The sequence below is a fragment of the Patella vulgata genome, chromosome 3 (genome assembly GCF_932274485.2).
Source record: "Patella vulgata chromosome 3, xgPatVulg1.2, whole genome shotgun sequence".
NCBI lineage: Eukaryota > Metazoa > Mollusca > Gastropoda > Patellidae > Patella > Patella vulgata.
In genome coordinates, this window is record NC_065881.2 from 50,045,624 (window position 1) to 50,068,377 (window position 22,754).

Here is a 22,754-nt window from a genome sequence, read left to right on the forward strand (position 1 = left end):
GTAGGGGTCTTTAGCAGTGAGAGGAAACCGGAGGAACCGGGGAAAACCCACGAGGTTGGACAGGCGACCATACTTCTTGCCACGTACAACCGTTGAATCGAAACCACGTCAGTTGACTCAATGGCAGACCTTATGATACAGCGCGAACGTGCTAACCATTCGCCCCCTCCCCACTTTGAATTTGGCGATCTGTATAATATATGTACGGAGGTCATAATGCAGAAATTTCTGAATTTGGCGATCTGTATAATATATTATACAGATCGCCAAATTCAAAAATTTCTGAATTGAGACCGCCAAATTCAGAAATTTCTAAATTGTGACATCTAAATTAAATATAATGAAATATTGAACATTTCCATTATTTCAGAAAAGTGTACCAATTTTCTCCTATATGGTATCAATGTATGTATATCTGGTATCATCAGAATGTAAGTCTGCCGGGTTTCTGGTGGTGGGTGTGGTATTCCACGCCCAAAATGCCATGCCCCCCAACTAGTCTAGATTAGCTCAAAAGTGTACCACATGAAAATCGCACAGCAATGTACCGTACATCTTCAGGTGTTACAAAAATACTCTGACAGATATTTCTAGTGGTGGGGTACCCTTGACAGAGCTATGTAATTTCCAGACATTTGTAGTGATGGAGTATCCCTGACAAAGAGTTATCTAATTTCCAGACCAAAGCTAGGCTAGATTAGCTGAAATCTGTACCACCTAAAACAGCTGATGATACCAGATATACATACATTGATACCATATAGGAGAAAATTGGTACACTTTTCAGCTAGGTTGACCCCCTGGGCTCCCGGTCTAGATCCTTTCGATATTGGCGCGTATCGAACCGTATCTTTCTGATTACGCGGCCCCGGATTGTATACAAAATGTCACGTTTTTAGCTTGTAGACCCTCTCAAAGTCACATTTTTTTATATCTTATTTTCAAAACCATTCATAATTATGGTCGAGTCCGATTTTCCTGAAAATCGGACCGAAACTTCCCGCCAAGCGACCGCCCGAGTTTTAAGCAACTAGTGTAAAAGAATGTAATACCCAGTTTGTGGACCACCAAGAGGCCACAATTTTTATCTGATTTAGATGAAACTTAAAACGAGTATCACTAGTTGTTGGAGGAGTTCAATTTTTGTGCACATTTGTGGACCTTCCTGGGGCGACAATTCTGAACATTCTAGCTCAAAAGTATTTGTGACCCAAACGGATTGGAGGAGAGAGATACTGCCATACATGAAGAAGGACGAACCCATTTCAATTGTCCCTTGCTTTCATCAAAAGGTAGGGGGGGGGGGGGCAATAAGGCCTAAGCTAGTGTTTGTTCCCCCTGAATTCATGATAGCGCCGATTTACAATTGTCGCTTTTCCACTCTTTTGTATTGCATTTTGTGCAAATTCTAGAATTTAAGACTTGGAATTTACATTTTCTGCAGAACAACCATGAAGTACACGTCATGAATTAGGGAAATCAAGTACAAAAATGACCCCACAAACTATAGATTCATTTAAATGCCCATGGAAAAAAAATACAGATGGTCAACCGCCTTCAATATTTTTTAGCAGATTATTGTGTGATATTGGGCTCTTGGTTGTTTTAAAGATTAAGTTCAACAGAATGTTCTGCCCAAGAAATGGTATGGATTTAACATTGAAGTCAATGAGGAGAGAATTACTAGTCAGAGACCAGCAGGAAAAAATGATCTTTACATTATGTATCAAGTACTATTTCTGGAGGAGAAATTCCCAAGTGTATCAGGATGCTCTGTGCTATGCCAGTCTTTAGTAGATACATGTTTATAATTGAACCAACCAAACATATTATATAAGTTTAGTTTTATATATATATACATGTATAATTATACAATATAAGACTATAAAATTACAGTATATAATAAAGGGGGTGGGGGGAAATATTACAACTTCTTAATATATATAATATATACCTCAACCAAGCTTCTAAAGTTAATGGTAAAATATAGAATAATGTATAAAGATAATAAAGGCCACAACATATTACCATTACATCTATATCATTACACATATTAAGTAGAATTTATAATGATTTAAAATAATTCTCTTTAATGTAGCAAAATATATACAGAAATAGTATATAATTTTCTAGTTGTAAATTTGAAAATGAACTTTGACCTGTGGAGTGTTCACAAATAATTATGGATGGATGATGGGGAGGAGGACAATATATATACCCACATTTAATGTGGATGTATTAAAGGTAAATATTTTAAGAGTGCTATATATATATCAATATATGTAATAATAGACTATATGTAAAAATTAAGTTATATTTATAGGTCAAGATGTTAAACCTGTTAACGAATGAAGCATGCTATAAATGACTTGTAACATTGACACCTGCTCAACATGCTTATTGTTATTACACAGAAAACCCACCCCACTTCTCTATATGATTTCTACTAAAACTAGTGTAAACCAGTAAAAGAGTGCAATAAAATTGAACATGTCTAGTTATTGCACGGTTAAGCTCCACCCAATCTTCTACAGGGAAAACAATCGCTTATTCAATGAAAAGAACAAAGGAAGATTTCCCATCCATGTTACAATAATCTTTATAGCATAACACTGAGCACAGACTAAAACGCACTTTCTGTTCCATTTAATATAATAAATACTAATGTATAACTGATTGACCAAAACAGATATTGGGAATGCATTACTGATTTATTTATATCAACTTTTTAGAATTGATTATATTCCTGAAAATTATCATTAACATTAATGTTATTCATATTCATAAATAAAGTTATTACATCATTTGTATCAGGATGAAGCACATTTATATCCACTACATTAAAACACAATCAATGTAAACAAGTCATTTCAGTTATAGGAAAATCCAATCTTTTTTTTGAGAAAAATTTCAGGCAGTAATATGGAATGCAGGGAAGCAATGTCATTGAAAATACCCCATCAAATTTAAAATGTTAAAGAATTATTAAAAAAGCACTCTTAAGATCAATATATAGGAATGATTGAAGAAAAGGTGTAGAATAATAAGATAGATATACATAAATATATATATAGTATGTTAATACAATTTCTCGTCATGCTAAGAGATTCTAAATCTAAATGAGATTTATTTAAATCATGATTTGTTGCCCTTATAAGATGAAGATAGATCTTTTGACCAATTTCTTTTAAAATCTTTTTAATTAATACAGAATATAGACAGACTATGGTATTGTTTTTTAACCAAAATATACTGCACACAGGTACCGCTTTATTGGCAATGCAATTTTTAAATTAATTTCTATTTTCAAAAGCTCAAAGCAATTCATATTCCATACACACTAAATGTGAAGAAAAAATATATTATTCACACTGCCTAAAAAAAGCCAGATTATAAATCTCCATGAATTTGACCATTGGTTAAACATCTAAACAATGAAAAAAATTAAATCTACACATATACAAAAATTGAATTTACTATTAAATTAGGCACTTAAAATAATAACAATATTTACAGGCAGACTATCTATGCTACCATATTTTAAAATTTCCATCTAAGCGTAAAATACAGTATTAAGTCTAGATAATCTATTATTCATGAAAGCATATTAAAATGACCATTATTCAAAACCCCCCAGTTATTTTCTAAAATAAATCTACTGTATAGCCCTTAGTGAGATAAATGTTAAGTAAAAAAAACATTGATAACCACAGCTAACTAGGAATACACTGTCTTTTAAATTCAAATCACCAAGATGATCTCAAGATTGGTCTTTTTAATATTTTCTAGAAAAACTATCTTGGTATTAATTTTAAAAGAACTGCAGTGCAATCCAAACTTAGATGGTTTCTCCAATCTAACACTGTGGTTACCCATGACATTTCTTTGGGATTCAAAAATGCAGTTTATGATACATGGTAGGCATACTGGTATAATTTTAATTGGATTAAGGTATTGGCCAGTAAGTAGTACAATATAAAGGTAAAGGTTATAGGAATCCATATTTATCTTGATATGTTCAATAACTTCAAACTAGTTTCCATAATCCATAAATATATATTGAGTACAATTAATAAAACAAAAAAATGCAATGTGTTAGGTTTTATTATAAATTATGCTTGGACGTTATAATACACCATTTCTATATAATACTATTAAGAAAATCCAAGGTAAATAATATTCATTTGATTGATTTTTGAAACATAAAAACTTTTGATTTAAAACTACCAGAACCGTATATAATTTCACAACAAATATAAGTAACAGAAATCTATAACACTTGATGTATCTGAATATGATTTAGTCTTCCTGTTTGCTTTAACAATAAAAGTGTCCACACACCTTAAAGATACATTATGTAAGATATAGAAAAAGAGCTGACCATTCTTGCTATAGTAGTTTTAATATAGATAATGAAAAACGAATATGTTAAAAAATCTAGTCAAATTACTTTATTCTGGGCAAAATTATGAATGTTTGAAGTTTCAATTGCAAATACCATTGCTATGATAATAGACAAAGTCTCAATTATTATTCTTTCAATCGGCAGTCTCCCTGAGTGGCGTCCATATTAACCTGTAACGAACATACAGTGCACATTGTCTAATCCATTCAATATCTCAGCCATCTAATGGTCAATGGAGTTGATTATAAACTTGTCACATGAATAAATGTCTCGATAATCTATAAAACTCCATTTCATTTATTCTTTCATTTAGGAGTTATGGTAATATATTTTATACATATGTATATTAATACCACTATTCTAAATTCTTTGGAGAAACCTATGGAGAACTGATATGCATATATATATATACTCGTTTGTTTGTCTGTCTGTTTAGGTTTGGTGGCTACATTAGGTCTGTCCCGAGGCTGAAATTTGGGGTATAGGGGTAGCTTGGAGCAGGGAGTAACATACTTCCGGTGGCGATGGACTACCAGTTCCGGTTACAGAGTTATGCTTCCTCTGTTTTATGGCTATACCCGTGCTATGCCAGGTCAACGGCTAGAATCTTATATAACATTTGAAGGCAGAAAAGAGACCTGCAATATGCAGATTAAGCTCTTACATAATACATCTTTAACACATTTTAAACATTGGCTTCATTGTGCAGAAAAGGTACCACATCTGAAATTTATCGAATTGTCTTAGAGTATGAAAATTTATCATCACAGCAATACAGCAAGAATATTTTTTTATGAAATTAAGGTATTCTTTGATAAACTAATATGTAATCTAAATTAGAAATTAACCAAAATATAAAATTACATAATATTATTACAATTTCACTGTAAAGTGCCTTAAATTTAAAAAAAATTATACATTCTTTTCTTGTTCATAATGTAAAACATGTTATTTGCAAACATTTAATAAAGAATTTTGTTTTATTTTTTGTTATCTCCTCTAAAAGTTATAACATAATATGTACATAGTGTAATGGTTAAAAAAACAGAATGACACAGATAGAAATATCTATGCCATTTAATCTTACTATTTTGTTTAAACTTATTATATAATGTATATAAAAAGCCATTTCAGAGAAGAAAAAGCACATTTTTAAATTCAAGATTTCACCAGATAATTTTAGCCAGTGTTCAATTCAGTCCACATTTTTTCAGGGGCTTCAGGAAATAAAATTTTTGAAAGATTTTTGTAATCCCCAATTTTCAAACCTTGTTGAATATTCCAAGATCAACCAGTTTGCTACATGGATGGATGAATTGGATAATCAGCTCTTGGCATCCATGTATCTTGTAGATTTTCAAAAATTGTATTTACCGTTTAAAATTTGTTGTCTCCCTTGATAATTTTTCAAGCACAGTTTTAGTCTTCTGGACATGTAATATAAATACCGGTAAGTACTATTAATGCAATGCTGTCTTTTAACATAACCTATTTTTCTTCCTTAACATCTAATTACAAAAAATCTAGACAACACTTCCTAATCAATACACTGATATCCCATAAATGTTTTGGAAATACTTCACAACCACTTGAGTGGACTGATGGTGCTACCATTTCTGTAGCTTTTAGATTTCTCCATGCAACATTCTGTTAAAAATCTGAAAGCTCATGAATGGTTTAAAAACAAAATGGGAAATTTGAAGTTTCTACCCTCTAGTATGGAAGATATGTATTGTCACGCTCAAATTAAAACTTTCCAGATGGGTATTTTATGGTTCTTATAGCTGCTGAAAGAAGAGACAATATGTATCACATATATTAATGCAATAGTTTCAACAACTACAGTCTGATTGCTGTGGTGTTGTATCTTCTGGAAGTTCAAGTTTTCGATTGCTTTCTTTAGGTGGTGGTGGACTAGGCTGATCTTCTACTTGTGTTTTGTATATATCTAAATAAGCAAAGACAATTCTAATTTTTATTTGAACAATTCCAATAATATATTATAAAAATACAGTTCTTGACAATCAGTATCGAAAATTACACAACCATCAATTAGGAAACATAGTAAATATTTCTGTGAAGTCAAATTCTGTTTGAAAGAAGGTTTCACAAAGACAATTCTTCAGTTACACAGTAATTTATTATTTCTATGATTAAGTGTACAATATACAAATGATAATTTTGAGTTTCCATTTTTCCACTGAAATATAACTGCCAAGGTATCTTTTACCTGCTCTACATTGGGCACTAGATGTCAAAACCTGTAACTGTTGGCCCTGCAGACATTAACCCTGATAAGAGAGAATCTGGGTTGAAAAATCCAGAAGGAAATTCCTTGCCCAATCCTAGGATTTAATCCTGGAAGATTCCAGTTTTGAGTTCAGTGTCCTAACACTCTGTCACTTTGCTTTAATTGATAATATGGAATGGCAATTTACAATCAATGGTTAATTAATTTGAATGATCTGAATTTTGTTACGACTAACTGAACCATCCTAGTCACTAAATATCATTGCAAAAGGTTAAAATTTGATTGACTTCCCTTCTTAGTACGTGTACTTGCTAAACAATCCCAGCAAGTTTGAAATTGAAAATTGGATCTCAAAACTTTAAATTGGTTCAAATTAGGGTGACGAAAATAAACTCCTACTTAAAATATGGGTGGAAGTATAATAATGCATGTTTAGAACTTACCCACTAAAAGATTATTGAAAGCTTCTCCAACATTAGAGGCATCAAGTGCTGATGTTTCAACAAATGAAATTCTTTCTTTTTCTGAAAATTTTGTACAAGCAGATTTAGCTCACATAATATATTGGTACATAAATGTATATCCAATTCTATATAAAGTTGTGTATATTTAGATATACAACATAGATTATTCTGCACTTAAAAATAAGTTTTGCTAATAAAATATGACACTGTTGCCAGACATCTTGATTTGAGAAAAAATATACTTGTTGATTTCAATCATTGGATTTTATAAGTTAATCTGTTTTTTGTAGGATGACACTGATGACAGTCTATCATGGTTGAAGATTGTACATCTATAAATATAACCATTGTTGAGATATAATAGATTTTGTGTTCTGCTGTCCACACAGTAAGCAAAATTTGAAACTAAAGATTGCAAAAAAATGCCCAAACTTTCTAAAGAAAAATTTAAATAATTTATTTTGACCTAAATTAAAAGAGTTTCAGTGCCTTTAAGGAAATTTGAGCGAGAGAGAAGTGGGGTTTAATGTTCACTTGACACAAAGTAGGAAATTTCGGGAATAATACATGGTTCAAATTTTATTTCATTAGTTCGCTTGCGCGTAGGGGTCTTTAGCAGTGGGAGGTAACTAGAGGACCCAGAGAAAACCCACAAGGTTGGACAGGCAACCCTACTCCTTGACACGTACAAGCGCAGAATCAAAACCATGCCACTTGACTCAAAGCCAAAGACATAGCTAATGATGCAACGCATACGCGTTAACCATTCGGCCACCCAACCAACATTTAAGGAAATGAAAGAGAACATTATACAATAACTAATAACAAATTTTACCTGCAAATGCTCTGCCCTCTTCTTGCATAACTTCTTTAAGATGATTTAAATCTGTTTTATTGCCCACTAACATAATATTACAATGAGGATCGGAATGTTCACGTAATTCTTCTAGCCATTTCTGTAAGCTATCAAATGTGTTCTGTTTTGTGATATCATATACAACTAAAGCTCCCACTGCACCTCGATAATATCTGAAATCACATAATAATAATTACCTGTCCTCTTCCATGAACAACCTAGTTCTTTAACATATTTTTTATTATTTCTTTTAACCAAATTTTAGATGCGTACATAATTGGCAAAACAAAGTTTTTTTATAAAAAGTATCAAGCAATCAAACTGATTATCAACTATACACTAAGTTTCATCACTCTCTATCAGATAGAATCAAAGTTATCTTGTCCTAAAGCATTGACCAATGAAATTGCTTAGCTCTGTTTAGCTTTAGCTCGAAATGTTAATCATTGAACTCAGTCAAGACATTCACCTAATCAACATCTACATCAAGTTTAAATATTCTACCTCAATTAAAAGGTCTTAACCAATCAAATTGCTTATTTCTCCTCAGCTTGAGCAGAATATTCTCATCATCGAACTTAGTCAAGGTAATGATATAATGAATCTATACTCGGAGTTTCATCACTTTCACTTAATTATAACTGAAGTTATCGTGTCCCAAAGAATCAACCAATCAAATTGCTTATCTCTGCTTACCCTAAGCAGAAAATTCTCATCTTCGAAATCCATCAAGGCATTCACCTAATAAACACCTACGCCAAATGTGAACATTCTAGCTCAATTAGAATGAAAGTTATTGTGTTCTAAAGTCTCAACCAATCAATTTGCTTATCGACCTGCTTATCCTGTGCAGAAAATGTTCATTATCAAACTTAGTCAAGGTATGGATGTAATAAATCAAAACAATACACCAAATTTCATTACTCTCACTTAATTAGAACTAAAGTTATCGTGTCCCAAAGCATCAACCAATCAAATTGCTTATCTCTGCTTACCCTACACAGAAAACGCTCATCGTTAAACACCATCAAGGCATTGACCTAATAAACACCTACACGAGACAGTAGATTTAGAGACACGATTCTTGCAAGAGCTCATATTCAGGAGCAAGTGTTGATGAGACACTATAATAAGACCAAATTTGAACATTTTAGCTCAATTAGAAGGAGAGTTATTGTGTTCCAAAGTCTTGACCAATCAAATTGCTTATTGCTCTGCTTACCCTGAGCAGAAAATGCTCATTATCGAACTTAGTCAAGGTATTGATGTAATGAAACTATACATCAAGTTTCATCACTCTCACTTAATTAGAACTAAAGTTATCATGTCCTAAAGCATCAAGCAATCAAATTGCTTATCTCTGCCTACCCTTAAGCGGTGGACACACTATAGCCGAATGATTCGGCTGAATCAATCGGCGTCGAAATTCGCCTAGTGTGTCCACTGTCATTCGGCCGAATGGTTCGCCCGAATCAAGCAGGTTTGATATATTCGGCCGAATATTTATTCGGGCGAATTATATTCGCCTGGTGTGTCCGCTTCGCCGAAGCATTCGGCCGAATATAGTATTCATTAGCCAATCACCACTCATATGGGGATCACGTGGCTAAGTGGGTAAGACGCTAGCTCGCTAGCCTGGAGGTCGGGTGTTCGATCCCTGCATTGGCCGAGAAAGTTCATCCAGATTTTCCGGTGTGGTTCTCCCTTGTCAGTGATGCAGGACGGAGGGGCTGACAAGGAAAGCTGTCTAGTCATTCGGATGGGACGAAAAACCGAGGTCCCGTGTACACATTGGCGTGCAAGTAAAAGATCCCTTGGCAGTTGGAATTCGATATAAGAGTAGGCCATAGTGCCGCTGTCCGGGCAAAATTTCCCTCATAGCACACTGTATGGCGTATGCCCGTCTTCATTAGCCCAGGTTAGGAGCAGAACAGTAGGACGTTAAACCCCATTTCATTTCATTTCATTTCACCACTCATATCGAGAAGTCATATGATGGATTGAAGACATAGACGCCGCCATGTTTAATCATGTGATGTGAAAGGTGATGCAATCGGCAGGTTGAATCGGGCGAAGCATTCGGCTAATGTGTCCACCCATTCGGCCGAATAAAATTCAGCGCCGATTGATTCGGCCGAACGATTCGGCAAATGTGTCCACTGCTTAAGCAGAAAGCGCTCATCTTCGAACTCTGTCAAGGCATTGACCTAATAAACACCTACACCAAGTTTGGACATTCTAGCTCAATTAGAAGGAGACTTATTGTTTCCCAAAAAGTGTGACAGACAGACAAACCCATTTTAATAGTCCCCTGCTTTCTTCGAAAGGTGGGGGACAATAAAGGGTTAACTCAGGTGTAAATTTCATCAAGGTTAATTGATATTTTGTGATGATTTAAGACTTGCTTCAGTAATCATAGCATATATAATTTATTAGTCACTAATATTCTATTGATTGAATTGAACTAATGGTGGGAAAGCTAGTGATATTTGTAAACCTTTGTATGATCAGCAAGATAAAACCATTTCCCGCTGTAGTATAACTGATCAAATAAAGTCTCATATACATGTAGTAGTGGTCACATCAATGCTTGTTTTACTATTCAAATATTCAAACTCAATTTCTGGAATGCCATTCAAATATTTGCTTAAATTCAAAAGATCAGTTTTTGGACCGTTTTGGGTGTATTTTAAGATTTCTTGAAACTATGTCAATTTTTGGAATGTCGTTCAAATATACGTTTCAATTGAAACTAATTCAATTTTTGGCATGCCAGTCAACTATTTGTTTCAAATGAAATGATCAGATTTTAGTTAAGATTTCTTAAAACTATTAATCTTTCAAATCAATATAGTTTCCTTTATCTGTTTGTTTATGTTAGAATATTAGTTTATTTCCTGGAATTAATAGTAGTAATTATGTCATGTACGTAGCAGACAAAAACTTTCTATTTATTATTATTATTACAACATATTTATAGTGTGCCCTTTCATATAACATGTTCAGGGTCACTTTACAAAGTGACAATATAATCAGGGGCGCTGAAACGGCGCGAGGGCCAGGGTACCAAAAGATAGGGGGGGGGGGGGGTGCGGGGGGTCTCTCTCCCCAGGCTCTAGAAAATTTTGAAATTAGTCAATTCATCTCATAAAAAATCATTTTTAATTTGACATTCAATACACCAATCTTCATCAAGAAAATAGAATAAGCTTTTTGAATGAGACAGTAGATTTAGAGACACGATTCTTGCAAGAGCTCATATTCAGGAGCAAGTGTTGATGAGACACTATAATAAGACCAAATTTGAATGTTCTAGCTCAAATAGAAGCAGAGTTATTGTGTTCCAAAGTCTCGACCAATCAAATTGCTTACCGCTCTGCTTACCCTGAGCAAAAAATGCTCATTATCGAACTTAGTCAAGGTATTGATGTAATGAAACTATACACCAAATTTCATCACTTTCACTTAATTAGAAGTTAGCGTGTCCAAAATCATCAATCAATCAAATTGCTTATCTCTGCTTACACTAAGCAGAAAATGCTCATCTTCGAACTCCATTTGCCTAATACAACTAAACTAAGTTCAATTAGAAGGAGGGTTATTGTGTTGCAAAGTCTCGGCCAATCAAATTGCTTATCGCTCTGCTTACCCTGAGTAGAAAATGCTCATTATCGAACTGAGTCAAGGTTATGATGTAATGAAACTATAAACCAAGTTTCATCACTCCAACTTAATTAGAACTAAAGTTATCGTGTTCCAAAGCATCAACCAATCAAATTGCTTATCTCTGCTTACCCTAAGCAGAAAATGCTCATCTTCGAACTTCATCAAGGCATTGACCTAATAAACACCTACACCAAGTTTGAACATTCTAGCTCAATTAGAAAGAGAGTTATTGTGTCCCAAAAAGTGTGACTGGCGGACAGACAAACAGACGGCAGGGGACAATAACATATATTGTGTGACTGATATATAATTGAAGGACAGTTTAACTGTAATGGATAATTGAAATCTAAGAACAACTTAATACTTACACACTGGTTATTGCCCTGTATCTCTCTTGACCTGCTGTATCCCATATTTGTGCTCTGATTGTCTTTCCTTTAATATTTACATTTCTGTCAGCAAATAAAACCAATTAGAAGAAAAATAATTATTTTATACATGTAGTACAACTTTATGAACAATATTAAGACAAAATAAATATTGAATTCTATGGGGTTTTTGTGTTTTGGGGGTTGGGGAGTATTTTCCAAGTAGGTGTAATTGTTACTTAATGTTTACCTAATACTCCACCCAGTATGAAAGCCTCTTCATTATGGTCTATGAAGCAAATATAGTTAAAATAATCTCTGAATGCCAGTAAAGTTTGCGAAGCAGGGAGCTAAGAAAAGCTCAAGATATTCTGACTACAATTAATTTAGTATAAAATTAATTTTTGAGAACTATTTTGTCTGATTGGTACATGTACTGGTATTTAAAAATTAAACTGATACTTTACTATTCTCTTATATACATACACTGAGGATACATGCACATGTACCAGACATTCTAATTATTGGTTTTTTTTCTTGCTTCCATAAACGTGGCAAGTTTTGATCACATATAATATATCTGTGACAGATATAGAAATGAAATGAAATGAAATGGGGTTTAACGTCCTACTGTTTTGCTCCGAACTGGGCTAATGAAGATGGGCATACGCCATACAGTGTGCTATGAGGGAAATTTTGCCCGGAGAGCGGCACTACGGCCTACTCTTATATCGAATTCCAACTGTCAAGGGATCTTTTACGTGCACGCCAATGTGTACAGGGGACCTCAGGTTTTCGTCTCATCCGAATGACTAGACAGCTGTCCTTATCAGGCCCTCCGTCCTGCATCACTGACAAGGGGAAACCACGCCAGAAAATCTGGATGAACTTTCTCGGCCAATGCAGGGATCGAACACCCGACCTCCAGGCTAGCGAGCCAGCGCCTTACCCACTTAGCCACGTGATCCCCAACAGATATAGAAAGATATAGCAAACTAGAATACATGGTTAAAATGTGTCCTATTTAAGGTCGTTGATGATATCAGGGCAGTGGTGCCGATACAGTCTATTCTAAATTCATATTCCAGCTGTCAAGGGTTCTTTTATGTACATGCGACTCCTTTTTTGTTGTCCATTCTGAACTATTTGACACTGTACTTTGTCAAGTCCTCCATCCTGCACCAATGACAACCTGAGGTACTTTCTTGGCCTACATGTACATATTCTGTTTAGAATTTAGGCAATATTTTCTATTAAAAACATACAGACGCATTTGGGATACACAGGTACACAGCTATTTCTGCTCACCTTGAAATGTCACATTCCTGTTGTGAACTTAAGACACTTATATATACATACATACATATACATATACATGTACACATTCAATAGAGTATGGGTCTCCACCCAAAACATTGTTTACCTTGTTGCAAATTCTACACCTATTGTACTTTTACTCTCAGCGTTAAATTCATTGCGTGTAAATCTTGACAGTAGATTTGTCTTTCCTACACCAGAATCACCTACTAACACAACTAGACGAGGAAAAATGTTAAATATATAAAAATATCACAGATACATGTACATTCACAAATATTTCAAAAGATCACAGATACATTCACAAATATATCAAAAGATCACAGATACATTCACAAAAAAATCAATAGATCACAGATACATACATGTAAATCAAATTCAGAAATATCTTAAAATAGGCAACTGTTAAACAGTTTAACGTCCACTCGACACAAACGAGGTCATTTTCGGGACTAACATATGGTTCAATTTTATTTCAATAATTCGCTTGTGCGTAGGGGTCTTTAGCAGTGGGAGGAAACCAGAGGACCAGGAGGAAACCCACACGGTTGGACAGGCGACCCTACTCTTTGTCACGTACAACCGGGGAATCGAAACCACACCAGCTGACTCAATGACAGACCTTATGATACAACACGCACATGTTAACCATGCTAACAGAAGGCTAAATCTTAATGCATTTTCCCAATAATATACGTTTGCACCAGTCCTAGTCCAAAATCAAATCTGATTTCTTTTAACAGTATAGATAAGTTGAAACCTATATTGTTCAAATTTAATTTAATAAATTTAACAGTTAGAGCCAGTGATGAATACGGACTGTAACTGTTAATTGGCAAGGTATTCGATTGCTATAATATTATAGAGCAGTGTTTTTGCCCATAAATTTTACCCCATATGTGACGGAAATGGTTAAAAAGTCAAAAATATAAATCTTAACATAGAGATCTTTGTAATGGTTCATCCATAACAGTGAGCTGAAGATTCCGAAAATGATGCGAAAGAGGAAATCAGTTCTTGTTTTTGACTGAATTAGAGTAATACGTAACAGCTATATGGATGATCTTCAACTGGATAATCCAGTTATAAATGATAAGTTGGGAATGAGCAATGCTGCTCAGGTCAATCTGTACTGACCAATTGCAGGTCCATATAATGGTATATTCATCATGGCAACCATAAGCTGCAATGCATGACATAACCTATGTCTTAGGTACATGTCTGTAAGTTCATGCTGCATCTGAGATTCTCAAACTGTATTCTTGTCACTTAAGGTAAGACACATTTTATGTAGTTGTAACATGATGCTCCTGTTTGGAATTGAAGTAGTGACCTCAGGCATGGAATTCATACACTTCTACCTAGTGATAGGGAATTCCTCATGACCAAGTCAGTAGGAAGTATATTTAAAATCGAGACAGCACAGGACAAACAATCTAGTAGTTCCTAGATATATGAACAATCACACAGCACACCACATATTTGCATGCCTGCAGCTACATGTACATACATGTATTATTTATATTCATTACTTTGATAATTCAACTTTTTTCTTTTATATGATTATGGCCTTAATTTATTATGTTATGAAATATTTAGGCATTACGTTTCCCTTTGAATGACGCTTATAATTATTCAAAATTATCATTATTATCATTATGACATGCACTGTACTTCTATGGTGCACAACTGCCAAATAATTAAATGTGCTTATGTGTATAACTCTACAAAGACAAATAGAGCAAAACACTATTGCATTTACATAATAAAACAGGATAAAATTACTGTCATTAAAGGGACAATAACACTCTTGCTGGCTTGAAAGCTCCAGAAAATAAATAATATCTCTATCTAAGTACTAGATGTTTAAGTGTCCTACCTGTTGTGTAAATTATCCATTACAACCTATTTTACTTGTCCAGAGGGTTCGAAAATATTTTTAAATCGAAGTTTCATTTGAAAAGGTTTACGTTAGGCTTTTCAAACCATTATGTTGAATTTTTCAAAATTTTTAAATAAGGTGTGTTCAGATGAAATTTGTATCATCAATTAATTGAAATATTGTAAAATAGTACAATTTGTTGACCAGAATAAAGATTGGGACATATTATTCAGTTACAACAAGAGTGGTATTGAGCCTTTAAAACATATCCAGATAATCTACTTATGATAAGGATCACTGGGTAAAAGGGACATATTATTCAGTTACAACAAGAGTGGTATTGAGCCTTTAAAACATATCCAGATAATCTACTTATGATAAGGATCACTGGGTAAAAGCTGACAGTCCCGCATGCCTCTGCGGTCATATATTTGAAGGTCCCGATCATTACCTCCTGCGATGTTCCTTACATTCAATTGCACGAACAGAAACCATAGACAAATTACAACAGGATATTAAAAATATAAACTGTATTTTATTCGGCTCCACAGCCTACAGTCTTGATGTTAATTCTAATCAGGTCCAAAAATTTATAGATATATCAAACAGATACTAATTTCATCTCGATCAAATAATATTTTATCTTCTCTTTTATGTATGTATAGTCTCTCTAATGCTGATTATTATTAAAAGATTCTTACTGTGCTTGCATATGTATAATTATTAACTACATATATACTGACACTGTACATTTTCACCCATTTTATTATATCTATATAATATGTATGTGTTTGCCATTTTAACTATGTATATACACCCTTTTTGTATTAATAATATATATGTATATACAAATTATTTAGGGAGAGGGGTTTTACATAAGCTAAGCCTGTTCCCCAATCCCATTCAGTGAACCTGAATAAAAATATGGTTTAAAAAAAAAAGCCTTTTTAAATAGATAAGTCTTTAGCTTTAAAAGCAGCAATAGCAATTTCAAGTATTGTCAACTCCATAGGCACCTAGCCCAAACTTATGGAAAAACTGGTACAATGTATATATTACATGGCAATGAAAGAGAAAAATAATTACCTTTCCAAATATAATCATAGTGGTCCTCTTCTGACATGATAATATGTCATTAACTCAACTTATACACTATACAAATATATCTATAATAGAAAATATTAATACATAGAAATATAATTGGGGTGGATGATGCTGTTAAAAATAGTGAGTTTTGTGATTATAGACAGATAAATAGAGTTTAACATCCACTCAACACAAACTAGGTCATTTTGGGATTACTTTTGTTAATATAGCCCTTTCACACCTTGAGTAAAACACATAAAACAAATCTGATTAACATGAACAACTTGTATCATCTATTATTAATGGGACATTCGCTACTTTCTATTCTTGTAAAAACACCTAATTTGATAGGCCAAAATGTATATACATCTATAACAAATCTCTTGTCACATTCTACTCTAAATTGCGAGACAGTCTGAGCCATTTTTAAGAAATTTTCAAGCAGAATGTTGCATAAATTTATAATCATTATCCTCTTAAAAATTCAAATGTTATCAGATAAATATGGAATGTTCTCAAAATTCACTCAAATAGTATGTACAAAATAAGCGCAACACACATAAACAATTACACAAGACAAACCTGTGGACAAGATACACTTTATACACAGACATGTTAAAGAAATGGCATTGAACAAGCCAACAGTGAGGCTGATGTCCCCCGCCGAAATAGGAAAATAATTAGAGGACACATATAAATTTATCACAAATTATCGTTTACAAAGTATTGAACAATCAAACAGTATATCTTTACTTATAGTCTAACAATCAAAGTAGGAGAGTTATTGTTTTCCAAAGTCTCGACCAATCAAATTGCGTATCGCTCTGCTTACCCTGAGCAGAAAATGCTCATTATCAAACTTAGTCAAGGTATTACTGTAATGAAACTATACACCAAGTTTCATCAATCTCACTTAATTAGAACTAAAGTTATCGTGTCCCAAAGCATCAACCAATCAAATTGCTTATCTCTGCTTACCCTAAGCGGAAAATGCTCATCTTCGAACTCCATCAAGGCATTGACCTAATCAACACATACAACAAGTTTGAACATTCTAGCTCAATTAGGAAGAGAGTTATCGTGCCCCAAAGTATCAACCAATCAAATTGCTTATCTCTGCTTACCCTAAGCGGAAAATGCTCATCTTCGAACTCCATCAAGGCATTGACCTAATAAACACATACACCAAGTTTGAACATTCTAGCTCAATTAAAAGTTATCGTGTCCCAAAGCATCAACCAATCAAATTGCTTATCTCTGCTTACCCTAAGCGGAAAATGCTCATCTTCGAACTCCATCAAGGCATTGACCTAATCAACACATACACCAAGTTTGAACATTCTAGCCCAATTAGGAAGAGAGTTATCGTGTCCCAAAGCATCAACCAATCAAATTGCTTATCTCTGCTTACCCTAAGCGGAAAATGCTCATCTTCGAACTCCATCAAGGCATTGACCTAATAAACACATACACCAAGTTTGAACATTCTAGCTCAATTAGGAAGAGAGTTATTGTGTCCCAAAAAGTGTGACGGACAGACAGACGGACAGACAGACAGACAGACAGACGGACGAACCCATTTTAATAGTCCCCTGCTTTCTTCGAAAGGCGGGGGACAATTAACACTGGAAGAAGATACACCTATTGTAAACTGATCAGGTGGGTTGTATATATATTATGTTTCTAAAGGGGCATTATGTAAGATTAGATAAAGAGCTGACATTTCTTGCTATAATAGTTAAAAACTAGATAATGAAAAGGGAATATTACTTCATTCTGGGCTAAATTAGGGCTGTTTTGAAAATAGTGGAGTCTTGATTGTCTTTGCTAACGTTGTTACAATAGCAAACAAAGTCTTGGTTATTCATTTTTTCATTAAATCATTAACTGCCAATCATTTTTAAATCTGTTAAAAATCAAGAGCATCTGATAGCCTAGAGAGTTGATTATGGTCTTGCCATATTAATAAATGTTTAATAACAATTTATATAACATTTAAGGCCTAAAGAAAGACTTGCAACAGTAAAATTTAGCTCTTGAATAGTGCATCTTTAATCGATAAATTAAATCAGTACATTGGAGAGTGTCCCACATTTGGAAAAAAGTTGTTCCCCTAATTCATTCCAAATTGAAGAGATAATTGTGATACTCTTGAAGAATTTTTATAAAAATTACATTTCTACATTCAGGGCTACCATTATGAATATTATATTCCTGACAATGGTCTGATATATCATGTGCCACACCCACCTCTCAAAAAATACAGCAGCTCAACATTTTGACACATGTACAATGACGATTTGAAGGTTAATAAAGAATATTATGAAGCCTTTACAAAATGACCTATATGAATTGTACCCTTGGGCTGAACATGGATACAAATTCATAACATATTCTACTTTCAAATATGTCAGTGAAATCCACCATAGTACATAAAAATATCCATAAAATATGATTTACACAAAAACTGGCTAAATCAGCAAACATAAAAAAATATCCCGAAAACGTAAATAGTTTTTATCATTTTATTTGTAAAGTAAAAATAAATTTACTTCATAAAATATTATAACAGTGCAATGTAACATGGAAGACCTTTATTTTCTTACTGGAAGGGAATTAACCTAAAAACCAATTGATCACATTCTTGTTCAATAATAAACGATTCAAGAAAGACCAATAGATTTGTTAAAATGTTTGTAGCTTTGATATCTTTGATTTTGGGTAAATACATGTTCATATACACATGCATACCTAGTAGAAAGAGATATGCTGTCCTACATGTAATCATAAAAATAAATACTGGTATATAAACCATACTTCCACATTAATATCTTTATAAAAAAAATCATGCACTCAAATTGCTTATGACTCTACTTAACCTGAGCAGAATATGCATATCATCAGAATTAGTCAAAATATTGATATAACTAAACTACAAACCTAATTGCATCACTTTCTCGCAATTAGAATCAAAGCTATCATGTTTCAAAGCAAATGGCTAATCTTGTTTTAGGCTACGCAAAAATGTTCATCATCGAACTGACAGTCAAGACATTCAGCTAACGAACATCTACACCAAATCTCAACATTCTACATGTACTGCAAAAAGCAAAGTTTTCATGTTCCAAAGTCTATCTAAAAATCAAATTGCTTATCTTGGTTTAGTCTAAGTAGCTAAGTAGAGAATGTCCATGATTGAACTTTGAAATGGTACTAATGTAATGAAACTATACAAAAAATTCATCACACTCCCTCAATTAGAATCAAAGCTAAAGGGTTCTAAAGAAAATGATCATCATCGAATTCAGTCAAAATATTAAACTGATCAACATCCAGACATAGATTGAAAATTGGAAGCAGAGTTACTGCGTTCTATAAAGCATCAACCTAACAAGAAAAAGGTGTGATCGATGAACAGAAAGACTGATGGACAGACAGACAGGTGAACACATTTCAATTTTGATCTTCTACATGTAAATAAATAGTAAATTACCCAAAAGTATAATGAAACTTCTTTACGATTTTAGCACCGGGGTATACAAAATTACATATAAAATTAAGGTCTTGGATAAAAACTTTTATCAGAAAAGTACCTTATTGCCTTGTGATCCTTTAATAGCTAACTTTGATGTGCTGCTGGATCTTTAACCCTAAAGTAGTTATACAGGTATCTTCTTTGATTTGCATTCACATACCTGTATCATTTGCTTGATAAAGACGAGAGTATCCTCGTCGAAACATCACTTAATATTAAACTCAGTAATTGTGTATCCATAAAATTGTACCTTGAGTTATACAGGTAGGCTATGTACATGAAGAACATGAAAACATCCACATGTACCCACAATTTTGATTTGAACCGATTATACATCCACCAATATATCAGACCTACATGTTCAAGTGTCAATCTTTACTTTATGTTAATCTTGTTAAAACCTTAATTAGCCTATTCATAACAGGTAATGAATTAACCACATGTATAAAAGGACATCTTTATTAATTAACTGTAAATGATCTCCACATAGACCTATATGTCCCTCTACTAATCAATTACATGTCATCTCCTAAATGTACATCAAATGCAGGTGTTACAATACTTTCTACTCTATATAATTGGGTGATGACATACTTGTATTAAGAAACAAGAGGAAACATAAATTATCCAACCTAAATCATTGACTTCATTTTTCTATTTATTTATCAGATAAGATGCAAGTATATATAGGTTTTATTTTAAAGGTGTCTATACATGTAGATATACACAGTATAAAAGCTTTGAATAGGTTATTTTAATAATGTGCAAATTCCTTTACAAATGTCTACAAATGCTTATAAACTTTGATGAGATACTATTTTAAGATAACATACCATGATAATGTACATGTAGCTTTAGGTATGTGTAGGTAAAAATATAATTTTGGGTAGACTTTTGTTAAAAATTTTGTCAAATTATACATATATCCTAAACTCATTTCCTCATTGACATTTATTTTTTGTTTTATTTACAACAGAATATTATATCTATCTAAAAATAACATGTATGTGTAGGTCTAGATCTCATGCTACCACATGTATAATCACTCCAACAAGTATTGCATAGATGTTCCAAGATAACAAGTTATTGTTAATTAACTCTGAGCTATTCAATCAGTTCAGTTGTTGCTTAACTAGGCTGAACAACTTTGTTGTGGGTGAAAAACCAAGTTATTGATTTCACTAGATTTATTTGTTGATTTGTTTTCTGTGAGGGTATGGGCGTCCAAAACTTGAAATGTATCGTCATCATCCCCACCTAAACCATGTAGGCCCATTGTCTTACTCCAACCATGGATGCTCCAACGAATGGTGCATTTGCAGGGAACTTAAAAAGAGCTCATCACCAAGCTATTGTGTGGTGTTCAATAGAAAATCGTAAGTAGGCCTCCTTTTTTCATTATGTTTGGTCCTATGAACCCTATATTCATTAAACCCTTATTCTGGCATGTTAGGGCTATAATTTTGTTCTTTAGTTTTAGTTTCATTTTGTCTTAGTTGAACACACAAAGTCGGTTATATTTTCTCAACACAAGCTTGATATAGTAGGCCCCATGTAAATGTCTGAAATTCTCAAACCATTGCAGATTTTATCACAAAGTCAACATATATAAAATTAGATTTTATTTTTGGCCCAAATCGAAGAGGGAGTGGAAAGAGGGAGTGGCATTGTAAATAATTAAACTTATCAACCACATTATGTTGGCCCAACATAAACCACAGAACTCATTTTGGTTAAGTATTTATAATTACCCTAGCCTACTACTGACCGCCACTGAAGAAATACATATCTTGGTCATGCCTCATGGACCCGAAAAAGATACGATGAGATGACAGTTGACTCATAGCATTATGCGAGATCATAAATGTTTATAATTTACTCTATTTCATGACTTCATTCACACTTGTATTGTTGTGGGTGTGAAATCTTGTATCAGAACATATGTAAATATCAATTACCTTCGACGCAAAAGATAACCATTAGCTATTGTTTTGATTTTCACTTACCTGGACATTACAACCGGAAGTTTGCTTTTCACCTGTCAGGTAACACACAGGTGAATTTAGTCTCGTATAAATGCGCTCCTTTTGGAAAGTGAACACCGCCTGTAAATTTATATGAGGAACGCAGAGAGTAGATAATTATAAACAGCTTTTTAATTATTTGAAATTGCAAGCCATGATTGTAATGATCCGATAAAGGAATGCTAACATAAAATCAGAATTATGATATAGGGGAGAAAACTCCAATTAATAAATTGGAAGCAGACCACCATTAATTTCCCCATTTACTCCAATGTTAATTCTGGCTCCTTTTTTTACTCGGTTTCCATCTTCCACCAAAGTTTGTCTGAGGTTGACCACCAAATATTTGAGATAGACAAACTTCAAGTATCATACTAAAAACATATATAACTTTTCGTCGCACATATTACCGTAGCCAAACTGTTAACACTGTTATCCTTCCGCTTCTAAGATATGCTAAGATGGTGAAATTTATTGGTGGTCTGCCTCCAGTTTGATGACCGCAATTTTAACGTTCACCCCCAAAATACAGCGTTTCTTTTGTTGTTGACTATATTAATTTGCACGCATCATTCTACCTTGTATCAATATTTATCCAACCAAGCAGACATCTGTATATCAAAATGAAAAGTAATATTTTTAGTGAATTTTATAAATATGCACCATTGATGGGTAGTAGAATAATGCAAATTCCCAAATTCACTGTTTTACATGAAAGTGGTAACTATTTTCCCCGTTTGGAATGGTTTATTATTTTGGAAATTTAAGATGATATCCTACCTAACTTTCTGAATCCCTAAAAAATCCAAAATGGCTATGAATACTATGCACGCTTTAAAATTTCAGGCTGGGTCCTTCTATAGAAAGACACATTGTTACAATTTTGCACCGTATACTTTT

At 33.5% G+C, this 22,754-nt stretch overlaps 1 protein-coding gene across 3 annotated transcripts; it reads right to left on the reverse strand.

Moving 5' to 3' along the window:
- Positions 1-1,843: 1,843 nt before the first annotated feature.
- LOC126815382 (ras-related protein Rab-11B) lies at positions 1,844-21,892 on the reverse strand. Of its 3 annotated transcripts, none has more exons than XM_050540994.2 (7): positions 21,837-21,892; positions 16,296-16,375; positions 13,434-13,545; positions 12,011-12,094; positions 7,956-8,149; positions 7,100-7,180; positions 1,844-6,353 (listed from the first exon to the last, which is right to left on the reverse strand). In XM_050540994.2, the coding sequence occupies exons 2-7, from the start codon at positions 16,330-16,332 to the stop codon at positions 6,238-6,240; spliced, it is 624 nt and encodes a 207-aa protein (XP_050396951.1). In that variant the 5' UTR covers positions 16,333-16,375; positions 21,837-21,892; the 3' UTR covers positions 1,844-6,237. The 3 variants fall into 3 exon arrangements, with proteins under 3 accessions (XP_050396951.1, XP_050396952.1, XP_050396953.1); XM_050540995.2 differs by lacking the exon at positions 21,837-21,892 and adding an exon at positions 21,789-21,820; XM_050540996.2 differs by lacking the exon at positions 21,837-21,892 and adding an exon at positions 16,878-16,898.
- Between the last annotated feature and the right edge of the window lie 862 nt (positions 21,893-22,754).

What these genes read in the sequence shown, in the direction of transcription:
- LOC126815382 (XM_050540994.2), bottom strand. Translation starts at nt 16,332, where the DNA reads ATGTCAGAAGAGGACCACTATGATTATATTTGGAAAG. An exon ending in GGTGTAGAATTTGCAACAAG is followed by an intron (nt 12,095 to 13,433) that starts GTAAACAATGTT and finishes ATTTGCTGACAG; the next exon opens with AAATGTAAATATTAAAGGAA. An exon ending in TACAGGGCAATAACCAGTGT is followed by an intron (nt 8,150 to 12,010) that starts GTAAGTATTAAG and finishes ATGTGATTTCAG; the next exon opens with ATATTATCGAGGTGCAGTGG.